The 17,946-nt window shown below is 32.9% G+C and overlaps 3 protein-coding genes across 3 annotated transcripts; 1 reads left to right on the top strand and 2 right to left on the bottom strand.

Moving 5' to 3' along the window:
• Nucleotides 1-1,092: 1,092 nt before the first annotated feature.
• Nucleotides 1,093-3,782, bottom strand: MED31 (SOH1 family protein). Its single transcript, XM_020353470.3, has 5 exons — nt 3,532-3,782; nt 3,207-3,304; nt 2,335-2,431; nt 2,032-2,110; nt 1,093-1,618 (listed from the first exon to the last, which is right to left on the bottom strand). Exons 1-5 carry the CDS (start codon nt 3,579-3,581, stop codon nt 1,337-1,339), a joined length of 606 nt encoding a protein of 201 aa, XP_020209059.1. The 5' UTR covers nt 3,582-3,782; the 3' UTR covers nt 1,093-1,336.
• Nucleotides 3,783-5,491: 1,709 nt separating this feature from the next.
• LOC109812789 (hydroxyproline-rich glycoprotein family protein) lies at nt 5,492-7,127 on the top strand. The gene is made up of 2 exons (XM_020376841.3): nt 5,492-6,250; nt 6,784-7,127. Exons 1-2 carry the CDS (start codon nt 5,576-5,578, stop codon nt 6,889-6,891), a joined length of 783 nt encoding a protein of 260 aa, XP_020232430.1. The 5' UTR covers nt 5,492-5,575; the 3' UTR covers nt 6,892-7,127.
• A 1,815-nt stretch (nt 7,128-8,942) lies between these two features.
• On the bottom strand, nt 8,943-16,676 carry LOC109812780 (LRR receptor-like serine/threonine-protein kinase ERL1). Its single transcript, XM_083060114.1, has 27 exons — nt 16,125-16,676; nt 14,546-14,684; nt 14,331-14,402; nt 14,122-14,193; nt 13,932-14,003; nt 13,776-13,847; nt 13,571-13,642; nt 13,391-13,462; nt 13,215-13,286; nt 13,048-13,116; nt 12,836-12,907; nt 12,649-12,720; nt 12,504-12,575; nt 12,357-12,428; nt 12,204-12,275; nt 12,030-12,101; nt 11,868-11,939; nt 11,714-11,785; nt 11,549-11,620; nt 11,376-11,447; nt 11,215-11,286; nt 11,042-11,113; nt 10,893-10,966; nt 10,669-10,800; nt 10,244-10,582; nt 9,754-10,121; nt 8,943-9,538 (listed from the first exon to the last, which is right to left on the bottom strand). The coding sequence occupies exons 1-27, from the start codon at nt 16,249-16,251 to the stop codon at nt 9,182-9,184; spliced, it is 2,973 nt and encodes a 990-aa protein (XP_082916240.1). The 5' UTR covers nt 16,252-16,676; the 3' UTR covers nt 8,943-9,181.
• Between the last annotated feature and the right edge of the window lie 1,270 nt (nt 16,677-17,946).

Raw genomic sequence — 17,946 nt, 5'->3', positions numbered from 1 at the left:
TTTATTTTTTGGGCTATCAAAATCTCATTATGTGGGTTTGGACTTGGACATATGTTTTATAGGTGCGTTAATCCTCAAAACCATGTCTAATAATAAAAGGTATTTAGAAGTTATAAGTAGTAGCTTCTCTTCGACACGGGGATTAAAATGGACATGGTCAAGTACTTTGTGCATGATTGGGAAGAAAGGTGGAAAACATGGTGAGGATTTGTGAGGGGTAAAATGCATCAAATTGACACAGTAGTTACAACGATAACAAGAATGGGGAAAGAGAAAAAGTTATGTGTACATAAATCAATAAAATCAACTTATGAACTTGAACAGTATAGTGTATCAATACTCGTGCATAAAAAAGATAGTGTATTAATACTCGTGAAAAACTCTGCATGTTACAAGTTAATCAGGGTCCAGTAGAACAAATAATGTACAAGCACACCGAAGTGTTATTTTGTAAACACTGTTCTCGTTTATTATTTGGCAACCATGTGTGTATTTAGATTTTAGTTAGAAAATTCATTTTAGTTGAAGTTAGCGTTCTAAGCCAACGTTATGAAAAAAAAAAAAAAGCAACACCTTTCTTGCATTTGCCTTAACTTTGCAATTCACGCTCAATTTAACAAATAATTTTTGCTAAACATGTAGATACAAAATATAAACGTATATATGAAGATTGGTCATCTCCAACAAGAACTCAAATTCGGTTTTTATTCACGTAAAAGTAGATAAAGTTCTTAAATCTTAAGTAAAATTGATAGACTCACAAAAAAATAGAATAAGAATAAAAAATAAGTTCTACTAGGGAAGATGCTCACGCCACTGCAATGAACATGATACCCAATGACAAAGGAAATACTACAGGATAGGGCTCAGTAATAGAATAAAGATATCTCATTAGTGCTTAAGATACCCTAATGCAACATGCAAGGGGTGGCCATTTGGCAACGAGGATCCAAGGTAGGCAGTGGTAAAATTTTCCTCAAATTATAATGGTAATGAAAAAGTAGTTTAGATTTTAACTTGACAATTTGTTGTACTTGGATGGATATGATATCACAATCTCAATCATCAAACTCATATATGAAAGCAATGAGATGGGTAACAAATTCCTTTCTCATTGAGATGATCCCAAGCTTACAAATTAGGTACACTGGCTATGATCTGGCCAATCAAAATCTACAACGAGAGTAGAAGACAGTCATAAATATAATTTGCATAAAAAAAAATCTATCATTATCAGCACTTAAATCTCTTAACTAAGAAGGAATAAGAAAATTGATTGCCTGATTGAACCACATTACATTGTTTTTGTTATCAATTTACATATTGCATTGCACACTCACTTTCTCTTCCTTCTATTATCAATAGTAGGATTCCTCATGTCATTTTTTGGCAAACCATAAGGCATGGGAGAAGGAGCTTGAGTAGGTGTTGCTGTCACAGCAACACTTGTTGCAGGTACTGGTGGTAGTGCAGACACAGGTGCCTGAGCCGGAGTTGAAGCAGGAGCAGGAAGTGCAGGTGTGGCACTAGGTTCAGGAAGTGATCTTGGTAAAATATGTTTTAGCCGATTGTTCCTATAGTTCTTCCAGAAGTAGAATTGTTGTCTATGTGCCAGTTCCTAAAATACAGAGATAAATTGTATTTCAACAATCCATTAGATACAACTATTCATGAAATTGACCAACTAGACAGATAACCTATTTGTGACATATGATATGTATACGGGGTGCATTTAAACCTATTCATATCGATAATTATATCAGCTCACAATATCACAAATACAACAGAAGACACAAGATTCAACTACAAAGACATTGTCCAAGTTGAGTAGTACAACTCAAAGGCTCACCACCTCTGCCCTTGTCTCAATTCATACAATTACACACAAAATTTATATGATGATATTAAAGGAGAATCTATTTTAAAAGAAACAGAGAATGACATAAGTGTAACTTCAGACAGGAGTAATCTCAGATGAAGCCCAGGAGAAAGCATGATTTTATAGGAGGGAAAAACGATAACGCCATTTACCTTATTGGTAGGATGTGCCATTGCGTTGCGGAAATTTGCATTCTGAAGCAGCTCAAGAAAATACAGGCAGTGAGGATACCTAGCATTCATAGAAAATGACTAAATCAGGATAGAAACCCAGCTAGAGTAAAGGAAAACATCAAATGCGGGCAGAAAATAAGTAGAAGATGCCAGAACCGGTTCATATTCCTAGTCACCTCGTCTAAATTTTTTTAAACCTTTTACCCTAATTGGAAAAGAAAAAAAACTCAGTGCTAGTGTAGAATTGTATTTATATATCCCTAAATTGAAGATAATGCTTACATAATAAATTTTATATATTCAGGACGTTGCCAATATTGAAGATACTTCAAGTATCCAATGAATGCTTCGTCCTCAAAATATCGATTCTGTGCCAAATCTGTTCAAAAGAGTAACAAATATAAGAATAAGATAAAAACAAATATATATATACACACACACACAAAGTAACTCAGAGACACACACATTCAAATGACAAAGCATGTCACTTTTCAAAAAACTATAACAAAGAAATTTCAATAAGACAGAGAAGAAACTACAAAGAGTTTGGAGGATAACTGGATAAGGAATCCTCCTCAAAGGCAAAACAAAAAACAACAAAGAAAAAAGAAAATATTAATGGAGCAAGCTGTCAAATTCCTGAAAATTTCTGTCAGAGGTTTATTGGGTTTGCAACCAGGATCAAGGTTGTCAAACTCTCAAGTTAATTCTAAGTAGAGGAATCGAGTTAACTCTATATCAAACTATTTTCTAGATAAACATAGAACTCCCGTAAACTCTAATAAACCCTTGAATTAAGAAGCGAGTTAGCAAGTTTGAAATCAAATGTAATTTTTGTTCCTGTTGACCCCCATAGTGTTAGTATTATACTATGACTCAAATGATTAATGATTTACAGAAATCAATCCTTTTTTGAAATATTTTCACTTTAGGAACATATGTTTTTATGAAATTATATATAATTTGATCATTTATGCAGTTTAATCTTATTTAGTACTAACATACTAAAACACTTTATTATATTGCAGTTTACTATTTATTATACAAAATCCTCAGTTCTCAAGATTTCAAATACACAACGCAACTGTCAACAGATACAGCTACTGTTTAATGAAGCTCAAACTCAAAGTATACAGATAAAGTGAAAATCATACAGTGGATGTAGGTAGGATTGGCAAGGCACTGAACAAACTCCAGTTCAAGCAAAAACCGTTGCCGCCCATCATCTGGATCTTTGTATATGTTCTTTGGCCTGAAGAAAATGCAGCAACCACTAGCCCTTATTAGCTGACTATATCCCACTCAACCCAAAATCACTTTTTTTTTATTTTAGTAAAGCCCTTAAAAAAGGATGTGCGCTTCAACCAAGCAGAAAAAAAAAAAAAAAATTTAGGTTACCACAAACCATATTGAGGTATAATAATGCGGCATGAAGCAAGCAAAAAGATGAAGGGGAAAAAGGGGGGGAAATTTGCTTACGATGATGGAGAATTATCGGTTGAATTCTCGCATTCGTTTTTAGAGGCCATGGAATTGGTACTGCAAGAACAACAATAACAGTGGCACGCAGTTTCAAACACTAAATTTGGTGGGGTTAGAAGTGCTATACGACCCTCCTCGGCTCGACTTTGAATCAGAGACAGATCCAATTCTATGAATTCGATTTATGAACGAACGATTGTTGATTTGAAGCTTCCGCTTTGCTAATTTTTGTGTTCAGTTTTGTTTATTATGGGCTCCACAAAAGCCCAACCGAAGAGCGACAAACCTAAGTCCAGTGAGTAATTTGCTTACACAGGCTTTGCTATTCGCGCGCACACACACAGAAAAAAAAAAAAACAAAACAAAAAAAGAGTTTTGGACTTGTTAATTTTTTTTCCAAAAAATATAATAATACAACATTTTCTGTATTAAATTTTTTGTTGTATTATTTAACAAAAATAAAAATATGTAACAATTTAACACAGCGGAAAGAAACATGTGTTTCAGCCTTTCAGGCCACCATTACTAGTCTACTAGCCCAATATATTCTCTCTTTTCGCTGAAAAACTTGGTATTCTCTTAAAAAAAAAAGCATATATTATTTTTTTGTATTTATATATATTTTTTATCAAGGATATTACCCGATCAACAATTGGAGATTAATTACTTTCTAGATGTAGAGATTGCTGAAATAAATTTTACCTTTTCAAATAAAAGTTTTTTTTTTTATACATGTAATTTTAAAACAAATTGTTGATAACATGTTTAAAGAACTCAATTATTTATAAACTATTTAAATCACGTTGGTTTCTGTATTTATAGTTATTTCGACAAAATCTCAAGTTCAATTGGATTAAAATATATTCTTTACGTCCATGTTTTAACTTGACTTTGGAAAACTTAACATGATATATTAAATGATAACTATTAACTCGACCAAAATTGTGACTCTAATTAAGAAATTAAAAGAAATTTTCTTTAAAGAAATATAATATTTAATGTTACTAATGCATTTCTATCACAAATCTCAATAAAAAAAATTATTTATTATATCTTTAATCAATATCCCTACATATACTCGTTAGAAGGATTCGGAAACAAAATGTAGAGAAAAGTCTAAATGTGTAACAAAAAAAAATAAGAGATGCCTTAAATATGTATTCCAAAACAGAATCTATTAATACAAAATTATTTTTATATTATGTTAACGGTATTAAAAATTAATTTGATCACTAATTTGATAGATTTATAAAATTTAAAATATTATGTGACATTAGACCAATTCAAGCCAAATGAAAGTACAAACCAATCAACTTGAAAATGTACCGAATCCATTTTTTTAAGATCATAGCCTAACTTATTGACAATAGAAACCAACATTCTCCATATTTTCGTATTTATAACATTGTGTAAAGATTCGATTTCAAGTTGTTTAAGAACAATGTTGATATTTTTTATTAAAAAAAAATGTTCATATGATTAGTTAATTGTATGTAGGAACATATCAGTTTGTGCCTAATTATCCCTAAACTTAATGTATTGTTTTTAATACTTATTTATGATATTATGATGGAATAATAATTGAGAATCAACAAAGAGACTTGTGAGATTGTTACGAAGGGGGAAGGGGCTGAATTTCTAAGAGCGAACACTAGGCAAATGTGAAGTGCATGGATAAACCTTCCAAGGTATGGGGGGGAGCAAAAAATCAAATAAAGTTTGTCTACAAATTGAAATGAGATAGTATTAGATTAAGTAAGGTCTTAACCACTTGTAACATTCACAAATTTAATGAAAGTCAACAGATAGAATGGAAGTACAATGACGAAATATTTTCATTATCACCACAAAGTTTGGCAAGCAATATTCCAAGTCAACTTGGCCCGTAGTAAGAAGGTTGTGGACGAAGTGGGAATGGGGGGCAGGTATGCCTAATCTCTTTGAAAGCCAAAACAAAAGTTGGTACTAAACCACTCCTATTCAGGGTCACAACTACTATAAAATGGACACGATTGAGGCAAATGCACCAAGGCAATGAAAAATGAATGAAACAGAAAAGAAGAAGAAACATGTTATTAGGGAACCACCTTCAGTTCCTTTTATATGGGAAGTAAAGCCAGGCACTCCTAAGAAAGATTGGAAGCCTGAGGTCCCTTCACTTGGCCACTTCCCTAAAACTCCACTTAAACTTATTGCCTCAATTCCCTTTGTTTGGGAGGAAAAGCCTGGAATACCCCTTCCAAATGTCTCACATGTTTCAGTGCCTCCAAAGCCAGAGAAAATGCTTATTCATGTAGCATCATCTTCAGGCTTTTCTTTTCCATGCAACTTTGGCCATGACGATGCAAAAGACAAAGGAAGCAAAACCAGCTTAGACCTTGAAGCATTTAGCTTTGATGCAGATGAAACATCAGAGGCAGAGAGTAGCACAAGCAGCTATGCAACTGGCAGGTCAAGTCCTGTTGGTGCTACTTTCCTTGAGTGCCTATTTCCTTTGTATCCACCTAAGTCTGGCTTCCTTCAAAGGGATGATGAGCACATGGAAAAGTTTACTTCAAGTTCGCAAGAACTAAGAGCCGAAGACTTTGAACACGATGGAGATTGTGGCAGTGACCTGGTGACGAGGCCACCAACACTTGGAGAACTGATTATGATGAGCAGAAGAAGAAGCTGCAGAAGGAAAGCAGTTCTAATGAAAAAATGGGATCCACCCCAGGTAATAATATTATAACATCCAATACCACCATCTTTGTTTTCCTTTTACTATCTGAATTTGCATGGCTACAAGATTTTGAACTCTCTTTAAGAAAGGAAAGTTGGTAATTCTTTGAACATCTATAATAATATCATATGGAATCCGTGTCTAGATTTGATTCCCTTTCCAATCAGGATGAATTGTTGAATAAATTACTATTAATTTCATGCTGAAACTATTACTCTATCATTTAAGTGGTCCTTAAAGTAATAAAAAAAATAACTAATTAAAGTATTGGATATTCATAACATTAATTCTTCAGTTGATGTATTTTAGTAATGTTTAGGAATCGATTTGAAGAGTATTTTACTGACTGAAGAATCAATTACGATTTTTAGGACTACTTAATTTGTTTTACTTTGAGGATTATTTAGGAGACGGAATAATACTTGAAGAATAAAATTGATGGTTTATTCATTGCTATATGGTTATGATCTTGCACAGAAGTATATTTGAAACCAACTTCTACTAATTTGACTCTGAATATTGTGCAGAAAATCACAAGAAAGCAAGCTTTTGGATGCTTTTCCAGTGTAACCAACTCCAATATGATTGATGGACTGCTGAAGAGAAAGTACTTCCCCAGATTGAAACTGGTATAGGAAGGATCAATGATGTAGAAGGAAACATCAAGAAGAGAAGAACCAAGACAGCTCTAGAGCAAATTACCCATCTGCCTATTGATTATAAATCAACCTCTTTTAATTTACTCTGTCAAGTCTCTTACAATTTATGTGTTTCATGTGTTAAGAATTTTGTTTTGTTTTGTAAAATATCCTCGTTAGTATTTTCCAAAAGATAGTTTAATACATGTATTCTACTAGTATTGATGTGCACATTCTTCCTTGGTCAAAACTTTCTTCAAGTATTTTTTGTGCTACTTTCAAATTAAAATTGAAGTTTTACCTAGTATTTAGTAATCTGGTCAGTTAAGATATATATATATATATATATATATATATATATATATATATATATTAAAGGATAATATAAGTTTTTGAGATGAAATTCTAATTTTAAATAACTGTCTTGTAAATTAAACATTTTATTTTATTTTTTAATTTAGTATTCTTTTCGAATGTACTGTTTTATATTTAATGTTTTTAATAACTGATCAAAAATAATTTTCTCAACCATCTCAAACCATGCTCTTTGTATCTTTGTCTACGCATTTAATCTTTTTAACTACTTATATATTTCAATTGATTGTTTTTATCTTTATTTTCAAATTAAGTTTTAATAATTTTTTAAAAATAAATTGCCAATAATTAAAGATAACATTATATCGTAATACAAATTCTTTTTCACCAATAAAAAAATTTATTTATTACATATTTTAATTATGTTTAAAAATATTTATTTATTATAAAATTTAATCATATAAAAATAAACATTTACCTTATTCATTTTACTTGTTAAAATATTAATTCTCTATATTCTTTATTTTATCTTTTGGATGTACATTTCAATTTTTTTCTTTATATCTACTTGTATACTTGATATTTTTTCTATATCACTTAAAAATGTTTAATACAAATCTAAAATATAATTTATATATTCAAAAAATATTTATTAAAAATTAATTATATAAAAATATACATTAATTCTACAAACTTTAGAAGGTCTTTTTAACAAATAGAAAACCAGCAAGTTGCAGACTCTGACGATGAGGCAGGACAAAAAATTTAGTTTTGTAAGTGAAATGTTAGCTGTAAATAGTAAAATTTCCTCATTAATTTATCCAAGTGGTTCCACGAGTAACTAATCATTAGTCATTTCAAATTTATGAGCAATTATACTTTTGCTCTCTTCAAAGCATTGTCTCGCAGAGGACAATCTGTAGCCCCAAAGATCATTTTCATATAAGTGCCACATATTTGGTTACGCTAGAAAAACCTGTTAAACAATCGAAGTTTAATAATTCGATTATAGATCATAAATTTAGAACCTTACTAACAAGTACCAGCTATTCAATTGAGAGAAACCATGTCCAAATTTTCCACATTTCTCTCTAATTAATATTCTTCGGATGTTAATCGCAGTATTTCGTGCATTATTCGTGGTATAAATTTGATTAAGACGAGCAAATAACTGAACTTGTGGTATTTGTAAAAAAAATTACAAAAAAAAATGAAATGCTAAGAAAGGTTTATATTAGAGTTAGGTTTAATCATCTTTTTAACTTTTATAGTTTCATAATCAATAATTTTTCTTCCAATAATTAAAAAAAAAACTTTTACTTCATATGATCAACATTTTTTCTTTATAATTCTAATATGAAGATAAACTTTCCCTTGGTCCACATAAAATTATAAGAAAATTAAGAAAACTAAAAAGGGAACAGAAATAAGCTATAAGTCAAATTTGAAGTTATATTGACCGAAAGGTTAAATAAACTTTTCTATTAAAGGCTTACAAACATGAACTGTAAGTCAGAAGGTACTCGCCTCTTTTAAGTTTTAACGGTCCCCATAATTTTGTTGTCTTTCTTGTGACTTGATTGCCAAGTCTCTTACGATGGCATTCGATGAAATGAATCAAAATACATATGATAAAACTTCAACTGCTTTACAGTTTACTTAGAAGAAAAAATATATAAGAAATAAGTATAAAGAAGACCAACTATTCGCGAGATACCCAATAACCACCATAATTAACAATCAAAACAAGCAACTTAAGAGCAGCATTAATCAAATAAAGCCAGGAAACAAGTGCTTGTAAGATATACAGCAGAAACTTCCTTAAGCTCTATAACAGTAAAGTGTTTTATCCCCCTATTCATTTGTATTCCACACCCTATTTGTTGAAAGGTCAAAGGATATATCTAATCACAAAAAGAAACACTAGTTAAACCCGATCATCAACTTATGTCAGACATCAAACCAACGAACGTTAAGTACTCTTGGATATAACATCCCCAAATCGAACAAACCATTGAGCATTGGATGAATTGTTGTCCTCCTGAGGTTGTCTTGCTTCCTCTTTTCGTTGTTGTCCCTTCTCAATCACATAATGCGCATAGTCGAATTTCTTTGCAGGTGGGGCAAGGATTTTACTTGGAGGTGAAGGAAGTAGGGATACCAGCACCCTGACTACTTCATGCATAGTAGGCCTCTCAGAGGGGTTCCCTTTAGTGCAAAGCAAAGCAAGCTGAAAGGTCTTCTTAACGTGTGACAGATCAATGCACGTTACAGACACCTCTGGATCCACAGCCTCCATTACAGTATTGTTATCTGCCTTGGATAATATCTGAAGAATAATCAAGTGATAAAATGAGTCAACAACAAAACTCGAAGGGACACACAACTCAAAATACAAGCATATCGACTATACTATTATTGTGAACCACTTAATGAGTTAATGGACAAGAACACAAGTTAAACCAGGCACGTTTAAGTGATAAGTTTTAACGGTGTTGTAAAAACCAAAAATATATTTCATGCATGTATTAGTAATACACGTACCAATTGATGCAAGTTGGAGTCATTGTCCACTGCCTTCTTCCCAGTAAGTAGCTCCAGTAGAACAATCCCGAAGCTATAAACATCTGATTTTTCATTCAGCCTAGATGTTCGGGCATACTCAGGGTCAATATAGCCTATAGTTCCAAGGACATAGGTCGATGCGTGAGTTCTTGTGGTTGAGATACATTTAGCAGTGCCAAAATCAGAGAGATGAGCTTCAAAGTTTTCATCCAGCAGAATATTCGAAGACTTTATGTCCCTGTGAACAATTCGTGGGTTGCAGTCATGATGGAGATAAGCAAGTCCTTCAGCTGCTCCGACAGCAATTCTCAGACGTGTCTCCCAATCAAGTTTTACCTTCAACGGCCCTAAACATAAAATGAAATTTATCAATCTAGAGAGAATAGTGTCCAAAGCACCACATTTAATACAGATATTTTCAAAATCGTGAACAAAATTCAATAAGAAATTTAATGCACAACAAAATTACCGTGTAGAAGATCCCACAAGGAGCCATTCGCCATATAATCATAGAAAAGGAGATTCCCATTGGGTGTAAGAGCATATCCATGCAAGGTGACAAGGTTTCGGTGTCGAATGTTGCCAATAGTTTCAAGTTCTGTCTCAAACTCCCTAAAATTGTGTGGTTGTTGGTTGTACAGTCGCTTAATTGCAATTGGTCGGGAATTCTTCAAAGCACATTTGTATACAGTACTTGAAGCACCATACCCAATGACGTATTTCTCATTGAGATTCTCTGTACTTCTCATTATATCATCCAAAGTGTGGATAGCCATATCCATATGGAGAACAACAAGTTTTGGGGGACCTGATCAAAAGCAAGCACAAGAGAACAAAATTTAATTAAAGATTCAGGCTAACATTAAACTAACAAAATTCTACCATTCAACGTGCCTTGGCCAGTTCGGCTAGATCCTTTCATCAATTGTTTTGACTGGCTGGATCGATAAAATGCAACAATTACCATGGCCAACAACATCATGATCCCCAGTGTGAGACATACAACAGCAACTCTTGAAAAAATCTCTGAAAAAAAATACAAACTGTTATCTCATTGTATTCAAAGTTAAAAGAACTCAGTTGTATAAAGGCGTTCAAAATCAATACAGGTACCACACCTCTTGATTTTGGCACAGAAGGACCACAGATTGATCCAAACCAATTTCCACATAAGAAAGGATTTCCAATGAAGCTGGAAAATGTCACACAGTGTCAATGATACACAGGAGAATAAAGAAAAGGAAACCAGCAAGATTCCGAGCTATACCTATCAGCTGAAAACCGTGAGAAGTTCTTCACAGAAGGAATAACTCCAGAGAGGTTATTATAAGACAAATTTCTAAAACACAAACAAGATACAGGCTCATAAAAAGTTTGGTGGAAGCAAGGGAGAGGGGGTACAGATGTAAAAGGAACAAGCTGGCTATCAGTCATACTCACAACGAGGTAAGACTAAAACAATTTGCCAGCTGATCAGGAATCTTCCCACGCAGATCATTGTTGTTCATAATACTATCATAGTTTAAGTTGAAAAATTAATATTATCTCGCAATTGATCAAGACAAAAGATTAAGCACAGAACACTTCAGGGTTATACTTACAGAGAAATAAGGTTCTGCAGCTGTCCAACTTCTGGAGGAATGCTACCAGACAGATTGTTGAATGACAAATCACTAGAGCCAGATTAAAACAATAAGCATCCATATAATCATGAATGTGTAAAACTTACAAGGAAAATAAATTTTACTCTCCCATAAAAGTTTATAGAACTTACAGGATCTGAATGCTTCTGAGATTCCCAAATTCAGCCGGCAGGAGACCATCAAGGTGATTATGACTCAAATTCCTACATTTACAATGCACAAATTAATTTCAAGACAGTAGCAACAAGAAAGCCAATGATAATAATGACATATGATCACTACAATTCCCAACTTACAGGGTCAGGAGATGCTCAAGATACCCAACAGATGCTGGCACACGCCCTGAAAAATTGTTGCTAGATAGATCCCTGAAAAATAGTATTTAAAACAATTAGCATTCAGCATACATTAAATTCAACAGGTTAAATATTTTCTTCTGTATAAACTTACAACGTATCAAGATTGATTATATGGCCCAACTCAACAGGTATGTTCCCCTTGAAGTTGTTCGAAGAGAGATTTCTGGAGATAAAACAATCTTAAATATTAGAAGGAATCCCTCATAAACATTAAGAAGCCATTTTAGATACACAATAGTTTGAGACAACATACAGGTATGTCAAACTCCCAAGGCTGCGGAAGCTCAATGGAACAGAACCACTTAAATGATTACCATGGACATTACTGCAAACCAAAACAAATGACTAAACAAAAATTCATAGGATATTGAAAAACAACATGCACATTTTAAACAGTTAAACATAAAAAAGTAATCAGAGGTCTTACAACTGATTTAAGGCAGTGCAGGAGCTTAGGTTGTGTGGAATAGATCCATCAAGATGATTATTGGCAAGATTCCTAAAATAATAATTGAAGCAAATTTACAAGAGTTGCATGGAAACCTGCTAGCGACAATGTAACTGATTGACTAAAACTCACAGTTCAAAAAGATGTTCAAGCTTCCCAAATTCATTTGGAATTTTACCCACTAGGAGATTGTCATTCAATTGTCTGAAAAGTTATACTCGGTAAATACATACAGAAAACACAGGAAAATGGTGATACGGGTAATGTGGGTCAACTCACAGGTAGCTCAGTTTTGACATATTGCCAAGTTCAGGAGGTACTGGACCAGTGAGCATGTTTCCATGAAGGTACCTAATTAAATGAATAAATCAGGCAATAAGAAAAATAACGGAAGCATTATTACACAGTATAAAGTTAGACTCACAGTTTGCCAGTGAAAGTCAGATTGCCAAGTATTGGAGGAATGGGTCCAACTAACTCATTCTCACTCAGATCCCTGAAACAATGCCAGGATACAGCACAGTACACATCAATAACAAATCTATGTAACAATATATTCAATTGCAACATCAAGCCATTTAGGTATTATCTTCATTCTAGCATAGGCTTACAGTATAGCAAGGGCTTGCATTAAACCAATCACTTCTGGAATCCTCCCAGTTAGTCTATTTCCTTGAAGTGACCTAGAGACCAATTGCAGTAATAGATAATATAGTTATCTCTTCGGTACAACATGACTCAACAGCATTCTCAAAGAAAAAAAAAACTTTAGCCAGAAGAGATAGAAGACGCAAAAGCAATTCACAGCAGTCAAGGAACTCACAAAGTAGCGACTTGAAGAAATCCAATATTATAAGGAATCTCCCCTGTTATCTGATTATATGATATGTCCCTGGAATTCAATGAAACATTAGAGTGACCATGAAAACAAAAAACACTGAAAAAAAACTTGAACATACTATATACTGAATTCTAAATACTTAAACATACAAGATTTCAAAACTTGTGCAGTTCCCAATGCTGTCAGGTATGGTACCAGTCAAATTGTTGCCTCTCACATCACTGAGAATCCATGGAACACAACAAAAAAACAAAGATTAAACAGATGTAAGGGACAATAAAGGTAAACAATAGTAATCACATTGTGCTCAAGTTAGATTACTCACAAATACCACAAACCCGTTAATTGACAGATATCAGGGGACAAAGTACCACTCAACAGGTTCCCTCGCAACCCACTGCAACAATGTACAATCACAAAAAAATCTTTTATAGAATCAAAGAATTATTGAGAAACATTGAAGTATAAATATAGACTATAATACTAAAGAGAAGATTAAACCTACAGGTACTGTAAGACTTCATTCCAATAGAGTAGTCTTGGTATCTCTCCAGTGAGCCTATTTCTAGCAAGATCACTATAAACATGGCAATCTAGTGATTAGTACTTCTTCCAAGACAGCTAAAGCATCAGGGCATTAACACTCGGAACTAAATTAAAATGCGTCAAACACCCCAAAGATCTATATGGAGAAGAGAAACAAAACTTACAGAGTTTTCAGGTTTGGAATTTGGGTTAAAGTTGATGGTATAGGACCAGTCAATTGATTACTCTTTAAATTCCTGCATTCACCAGTTCAGCTTAGGACTCGTTCAATTCAAAAATACACTTGCATATTGATTGCAATATTCTGCTTTCTAACTTACAAAAACTCAAGTTGCTTCAGCTTGGACAAGGAGAAAGGAATATCACCGTAAAGCTGATTATCAGACAAATCCCTGCAATTAAAAAGGGGAAAAAACATGTGATAAGCAATTCTATCACAGAAAAAAACCCTTCACGGTAAAACCAAAACAATAAGCAAAAAGGGAATGAAACAAACAAATCCAGCCATACAGATGAGCAAGCGCTGCACAGTTTCCAATTTCATCTGGGATTTGACCAGTTAGTTTATTCCCTTGGAGGTCTCTGAAGGTACCAAGAGATAAAAAAAAAAACAATTCAGAAAAACTGAAAGTTTAAACACAACATACCAAATAAAACAATGATTCATTTGAGATGGAAATTTTCAAAGGTTTAACAATTTCACTCCAAAACAAACATACATGGATTGCAGGTTCCCCAAGTCACCAATTGCTGGTGATATCTCCCCACCTAGGTTCAAACTAGACAGGTTCCTTCAGAAAAAAGTACAGAACACATTAGCTCAACACAAACAGTTAATTAACCAGGAAAAAGGTACTCGTGAGAGAGATTGAGACAAATGAAGAAATTAATCTGCGAAGAATAATAATAATAATAATGACGACGATAAACTCACAGAGAAACTACAGTAAGGCTGACATTATCACAAAAAACTCCACGCCAAGAGCAGAAGTCGTCATTGTGCACGTCATCCCAGTCAAGAAGAACGTCTGCAATATTGCTGAAGGAAGCCTTCATCGCCATTAATGCCTTTCCTGTGCATTTCCAAGGCCATTCAAAACTCAAGCAATTCCAAACTTCAGTGACGTACGAATTTATCAATTCCATATTTTATTGTGCCCCATTGTCGAAGCTAGGTATTCATTTACGCACATCATTTCACGGTAAAATAAATTGGGCTAACAAATTAAAATTCGCATAAAGGACTACAAAACTGTGTAAATTAAAGCATGCAACTACTTTATTAAACCAAATAACGGCAAATTACGACACAGTAGAAAAATATTTCGGGAAATCCAAAACAAATTTATATAGGCAGCATGATTTTTCAAGAAAAGGTTAAGAAAATCATCGAAAAGTATCGAGTCTGACATGTACAATTCATATATTCATATTTAAATTAAATTCTATTCACATTATAAACACAAGTCAGGGTGTCCCTGTAAAAGATAGCTTCCCCATGTGACCTTTTTTAATTACTTTCTGTATTTTAATAATGTTATAACAACAGAAATATTAAAATGTATCCAAATGCAGAAAGATAACCCAATAAAAAGCTAAAATTAAGGAAATAGCTTGAAACTGAAGAACAAGGGCCGAACCCAGAGTGAACAAATTAGCATAAAGTTAATGCATGACTAAAATATCGTTTGAGCTATACTTACACTTGCTAACCGATACAATTAATGTATAAATAATGCACTACCCAAGTATTAATACTATTGTATGTTTCCTTAAGTTGCTTCGTTACTGTTGCGGGGATCACAAAGCAACTAATTTCACAAAATTATTCAACAATAAAAAAAACATAAGCATAAGCATCTTATTACAATTTCGACTGACGAATCTCTGCAAATAATCTTCTATTTGTATGGCATGAAGTATCATCCGGTAAGGTAATGAAAAAGGCATACGGAGCTAGAATTCATTAATAATTTATCATTGTCATCACAAAGTAGTTACAATGATGAAAAAAGATCTCAAAGCACGTGAATCCTTTCTTCGAATGGAAAAAACACTTTATCCCAGGACCCCCCACCCACAAAGAAAATAAAAAGCGAGAGGTGTTTCACCAAACCCAACATCGTAAATATCTACTAAACCGCCGACAAAAACACCTGGGAATCGAATGCCTACAAAGAACGACACAACGGAAAAGAAGAGAAAAAGAAACTAAAACTAAATTTGACTTTGTTTCAACAAAACACCGCATTCCACAAGCATGCGTCTCAAATGAAAGCACAGTAACACAGGCACAGCTACACTTTTGAGAGAAATTTTTACACACAAAAAACGAGAGTCAGAAACCAAATACAAACGGGTGAGAAAGCCTGCAGAGAAACATAAACCTAAGACAAACAAAAAGATGCAAGTCAATATTTTGAAGGGTGTAGTGAACCAAAGAAACAAAAAGAACTAAAGGGGTATCTGAAAATAATAATAACAACAATAATAATGCAGATACAAAAACAAACCTTCTTCGGTACTGAAGGGGGAAGCAAGTGGAGAGAGAAGAAAAAGCATGAGCAGCAAAGGAGACATGACAAACTTCCACTTGTGGTGAGCAACATAAAACAACGGCACCAAGCCATTATCTTCCATTGTTACCAAGCACGACACGTAGTAGAAGAGACCAAGTGTAATTAAGGAAATGCAGTGAATACAACTACAACAACAGAGGTTGTTGGGGTTGCTTGGTAGAGAGAGAGAGTGCAGGCATTTGGCGTGAGGCGTAAAAGGGAGAGTGTTATGAAGAGAGAGAGAGAGAGAGAGAGAGAGGGAAACGGCGGTGAAGCGACGTTAGGCTAGGTGACAGTCACTGTATATATGGGTGGTAGCCGCCGTCATTCGTACTCGCCGTTTCCCAGAGTATTTGACAGCTATCGGTTTCCTCTTTGCATTTACGCACCTATGCTCGCGTGCGCTTCAACCTTGTTGTGTTTTCTCACTATTAACTCTCATCCATGGCTATAAGCCAACACGCTCTAACTACGTGCTCTACGACACGGGGACAGCGTCGCTCGTACAATTTTTTTTAATACGGAGCGCGTCATTGTGCTGTGTGCGAGATAAGGCACTACTAACATTAGAAAGTCACAATATTTGAATATACTTTTTAGTTATTGCATGTAAGTTTTTGTTAAATCTTTATATTTACGATACATAAATAGTTAAAACTGTTAAGATAAAAAAAAAATGTTTATAAATCACAAATATTTTTTAAACAAAATCATGTTGGTGTTCAAAAAAAAAATATCATGTTCGAACATGTAACATCTATTATAAAGTTTTTTTTACATTTAAAAAAATATTGAAGTTAAAATATGAAACATAATATTCATAACAATTAATAATTAGAGAATTGTGTAAAAAAAAAAACAAGCACAAATAAAGAGATAAAAAATAAAAAGAATTTTATATTGATTTATCTTAATTATAGAGATTAATAAACTCGATCAATTTAATAAACTCGATCAAATTTTACTAATTTCATAAAAATATAAATATTTTTTATAAGTCACTTCTCACAAAGACCTAGTAAAATATTTTTTGAACAACGAATATTCTCTAAGTTTCTTCAAACTTTAAGTCATAACACAAAGTTAAATTTTGATAACAATAATTGTTATCAAAATTTTAATACAACAAATATGAATACAAAATTTAACAAAAATGATGGAACTAATTTTTTTACAATTAATGTTCTCATTCTTTTACATAATGAAATGATTAAGCTTCACTGTTATATTTGTTTCATCTTTTTTCATCTTCTTCCTTATAAAATAAGATATTCATTGGTGTATTAAATGCATTTTATTAAATTATCTTCTTATCTGATAAAAAAGGGTACTTATCACTTTTATAGTACAAAACGGGAAGAATTATTATGTGTGTCGATCAAAAAATAACTATATGTAAAATCGCACACTTTAAGAATTTTTCTTGTTCTTTCTTTGAAGGAAAAAAAATATTGTTTCTTTTTTAATGTACAAAAATAAAAAAAATAAAAAAAGTTTTTATTCCTTTCATTTATTAGACAAACAATGTGATTCGTCTAAATGACTACACATTAATATAACCAATTGTATTTCAAATTGTTTTCATTATGTGATATGAAAATCATTTCTTATAAAAAATAGTTAAGTTTGTTAGTATTAAAACTCCTATAAAACCCCTATTTTTCAGAGATATAAGATTGTCCTTTAATTAAACAAACTTTTTTCTAAACAACTTAATACTCTAAAGTTAAATTATGTTATCTTTTACTTTTATTAAATAGTTATATGTTTGTTTTTT

Source organism: Cajanus cajan, chromosome 7, assembly GCF_000230855.2.
Source record: "Cajanus cajan strain Asha chromosome 7, NIPB_CcT2T_4, whole genome shotgun sequence".
Lineage (NCBI taxonomy): Eukaryota > Viridiplantae > Streptophyta > Magnoliopsida > Fabales > Fabaceae > Cajanus > Cajanus cajan.
The sequence above is the reverse complement of the archived record's forward strand: the minus strand, read 5'-3'. Positions and strand labels throughout refer to the sequence as shown.

Bases quoted from the DNA above. Each gene is read 5' to 3' on its own strand.
- MED31 (XM_020353470.3), bottom strand. From the start codon at position 3,581: ATGGCCTCTAAAAACGAATGCGAGAATTCAACCGATAATTCTCCATCA. The intron at 2,432-3,206 runs GTATGATTTTCA...TCTTTTGAACAG, and splicing joins CAATCCTACCTACATCCACT to ATTTGGCACAGAATCGATAT. The intron at 1,619-2,031 runs GTAAATGGCGTT...TCTGTATTTTAG, and splicing joins TGGCACATCCTACCAATAAG to GAACTGGCACATAGACAACA.
- LOC109812789 (XM_020376841.3), top strand. From the start codon at position 5,576: ATGAATGAAACAGAAAAGAAGAAGAAACATGTTATTAGGGAACCACCT. The intron at 6,251-6,783 runs GTAATAATATTA...AATATTGTGCAG, and splicing joins AAAAATGGGATCCACCCCAG to AAAATCACAAGAAAGCAAGC.
- LOC109812780 (XM_083060114.1), bottom strand. From the start codon at position 16,251: ATGGAAGATAATGGCTTGGTGCCGTTGTTTTATGTTGCTCACCACAAG. The intron at 14,403-14,545 runs GTGAGTTTATCG...TTTTTTCTGAAG, and splicing joins AGCCTTACTGTAGTTTCTCT to GAACCTGTCTAGTTTGAACC. The intron at 13,117-13,214 runs GTATGTTTAAGT...ATTGAATTCCAG, and splicing joins TGCACAAGTTTTGAAATCTT to GGACATATCATATAATCAGA.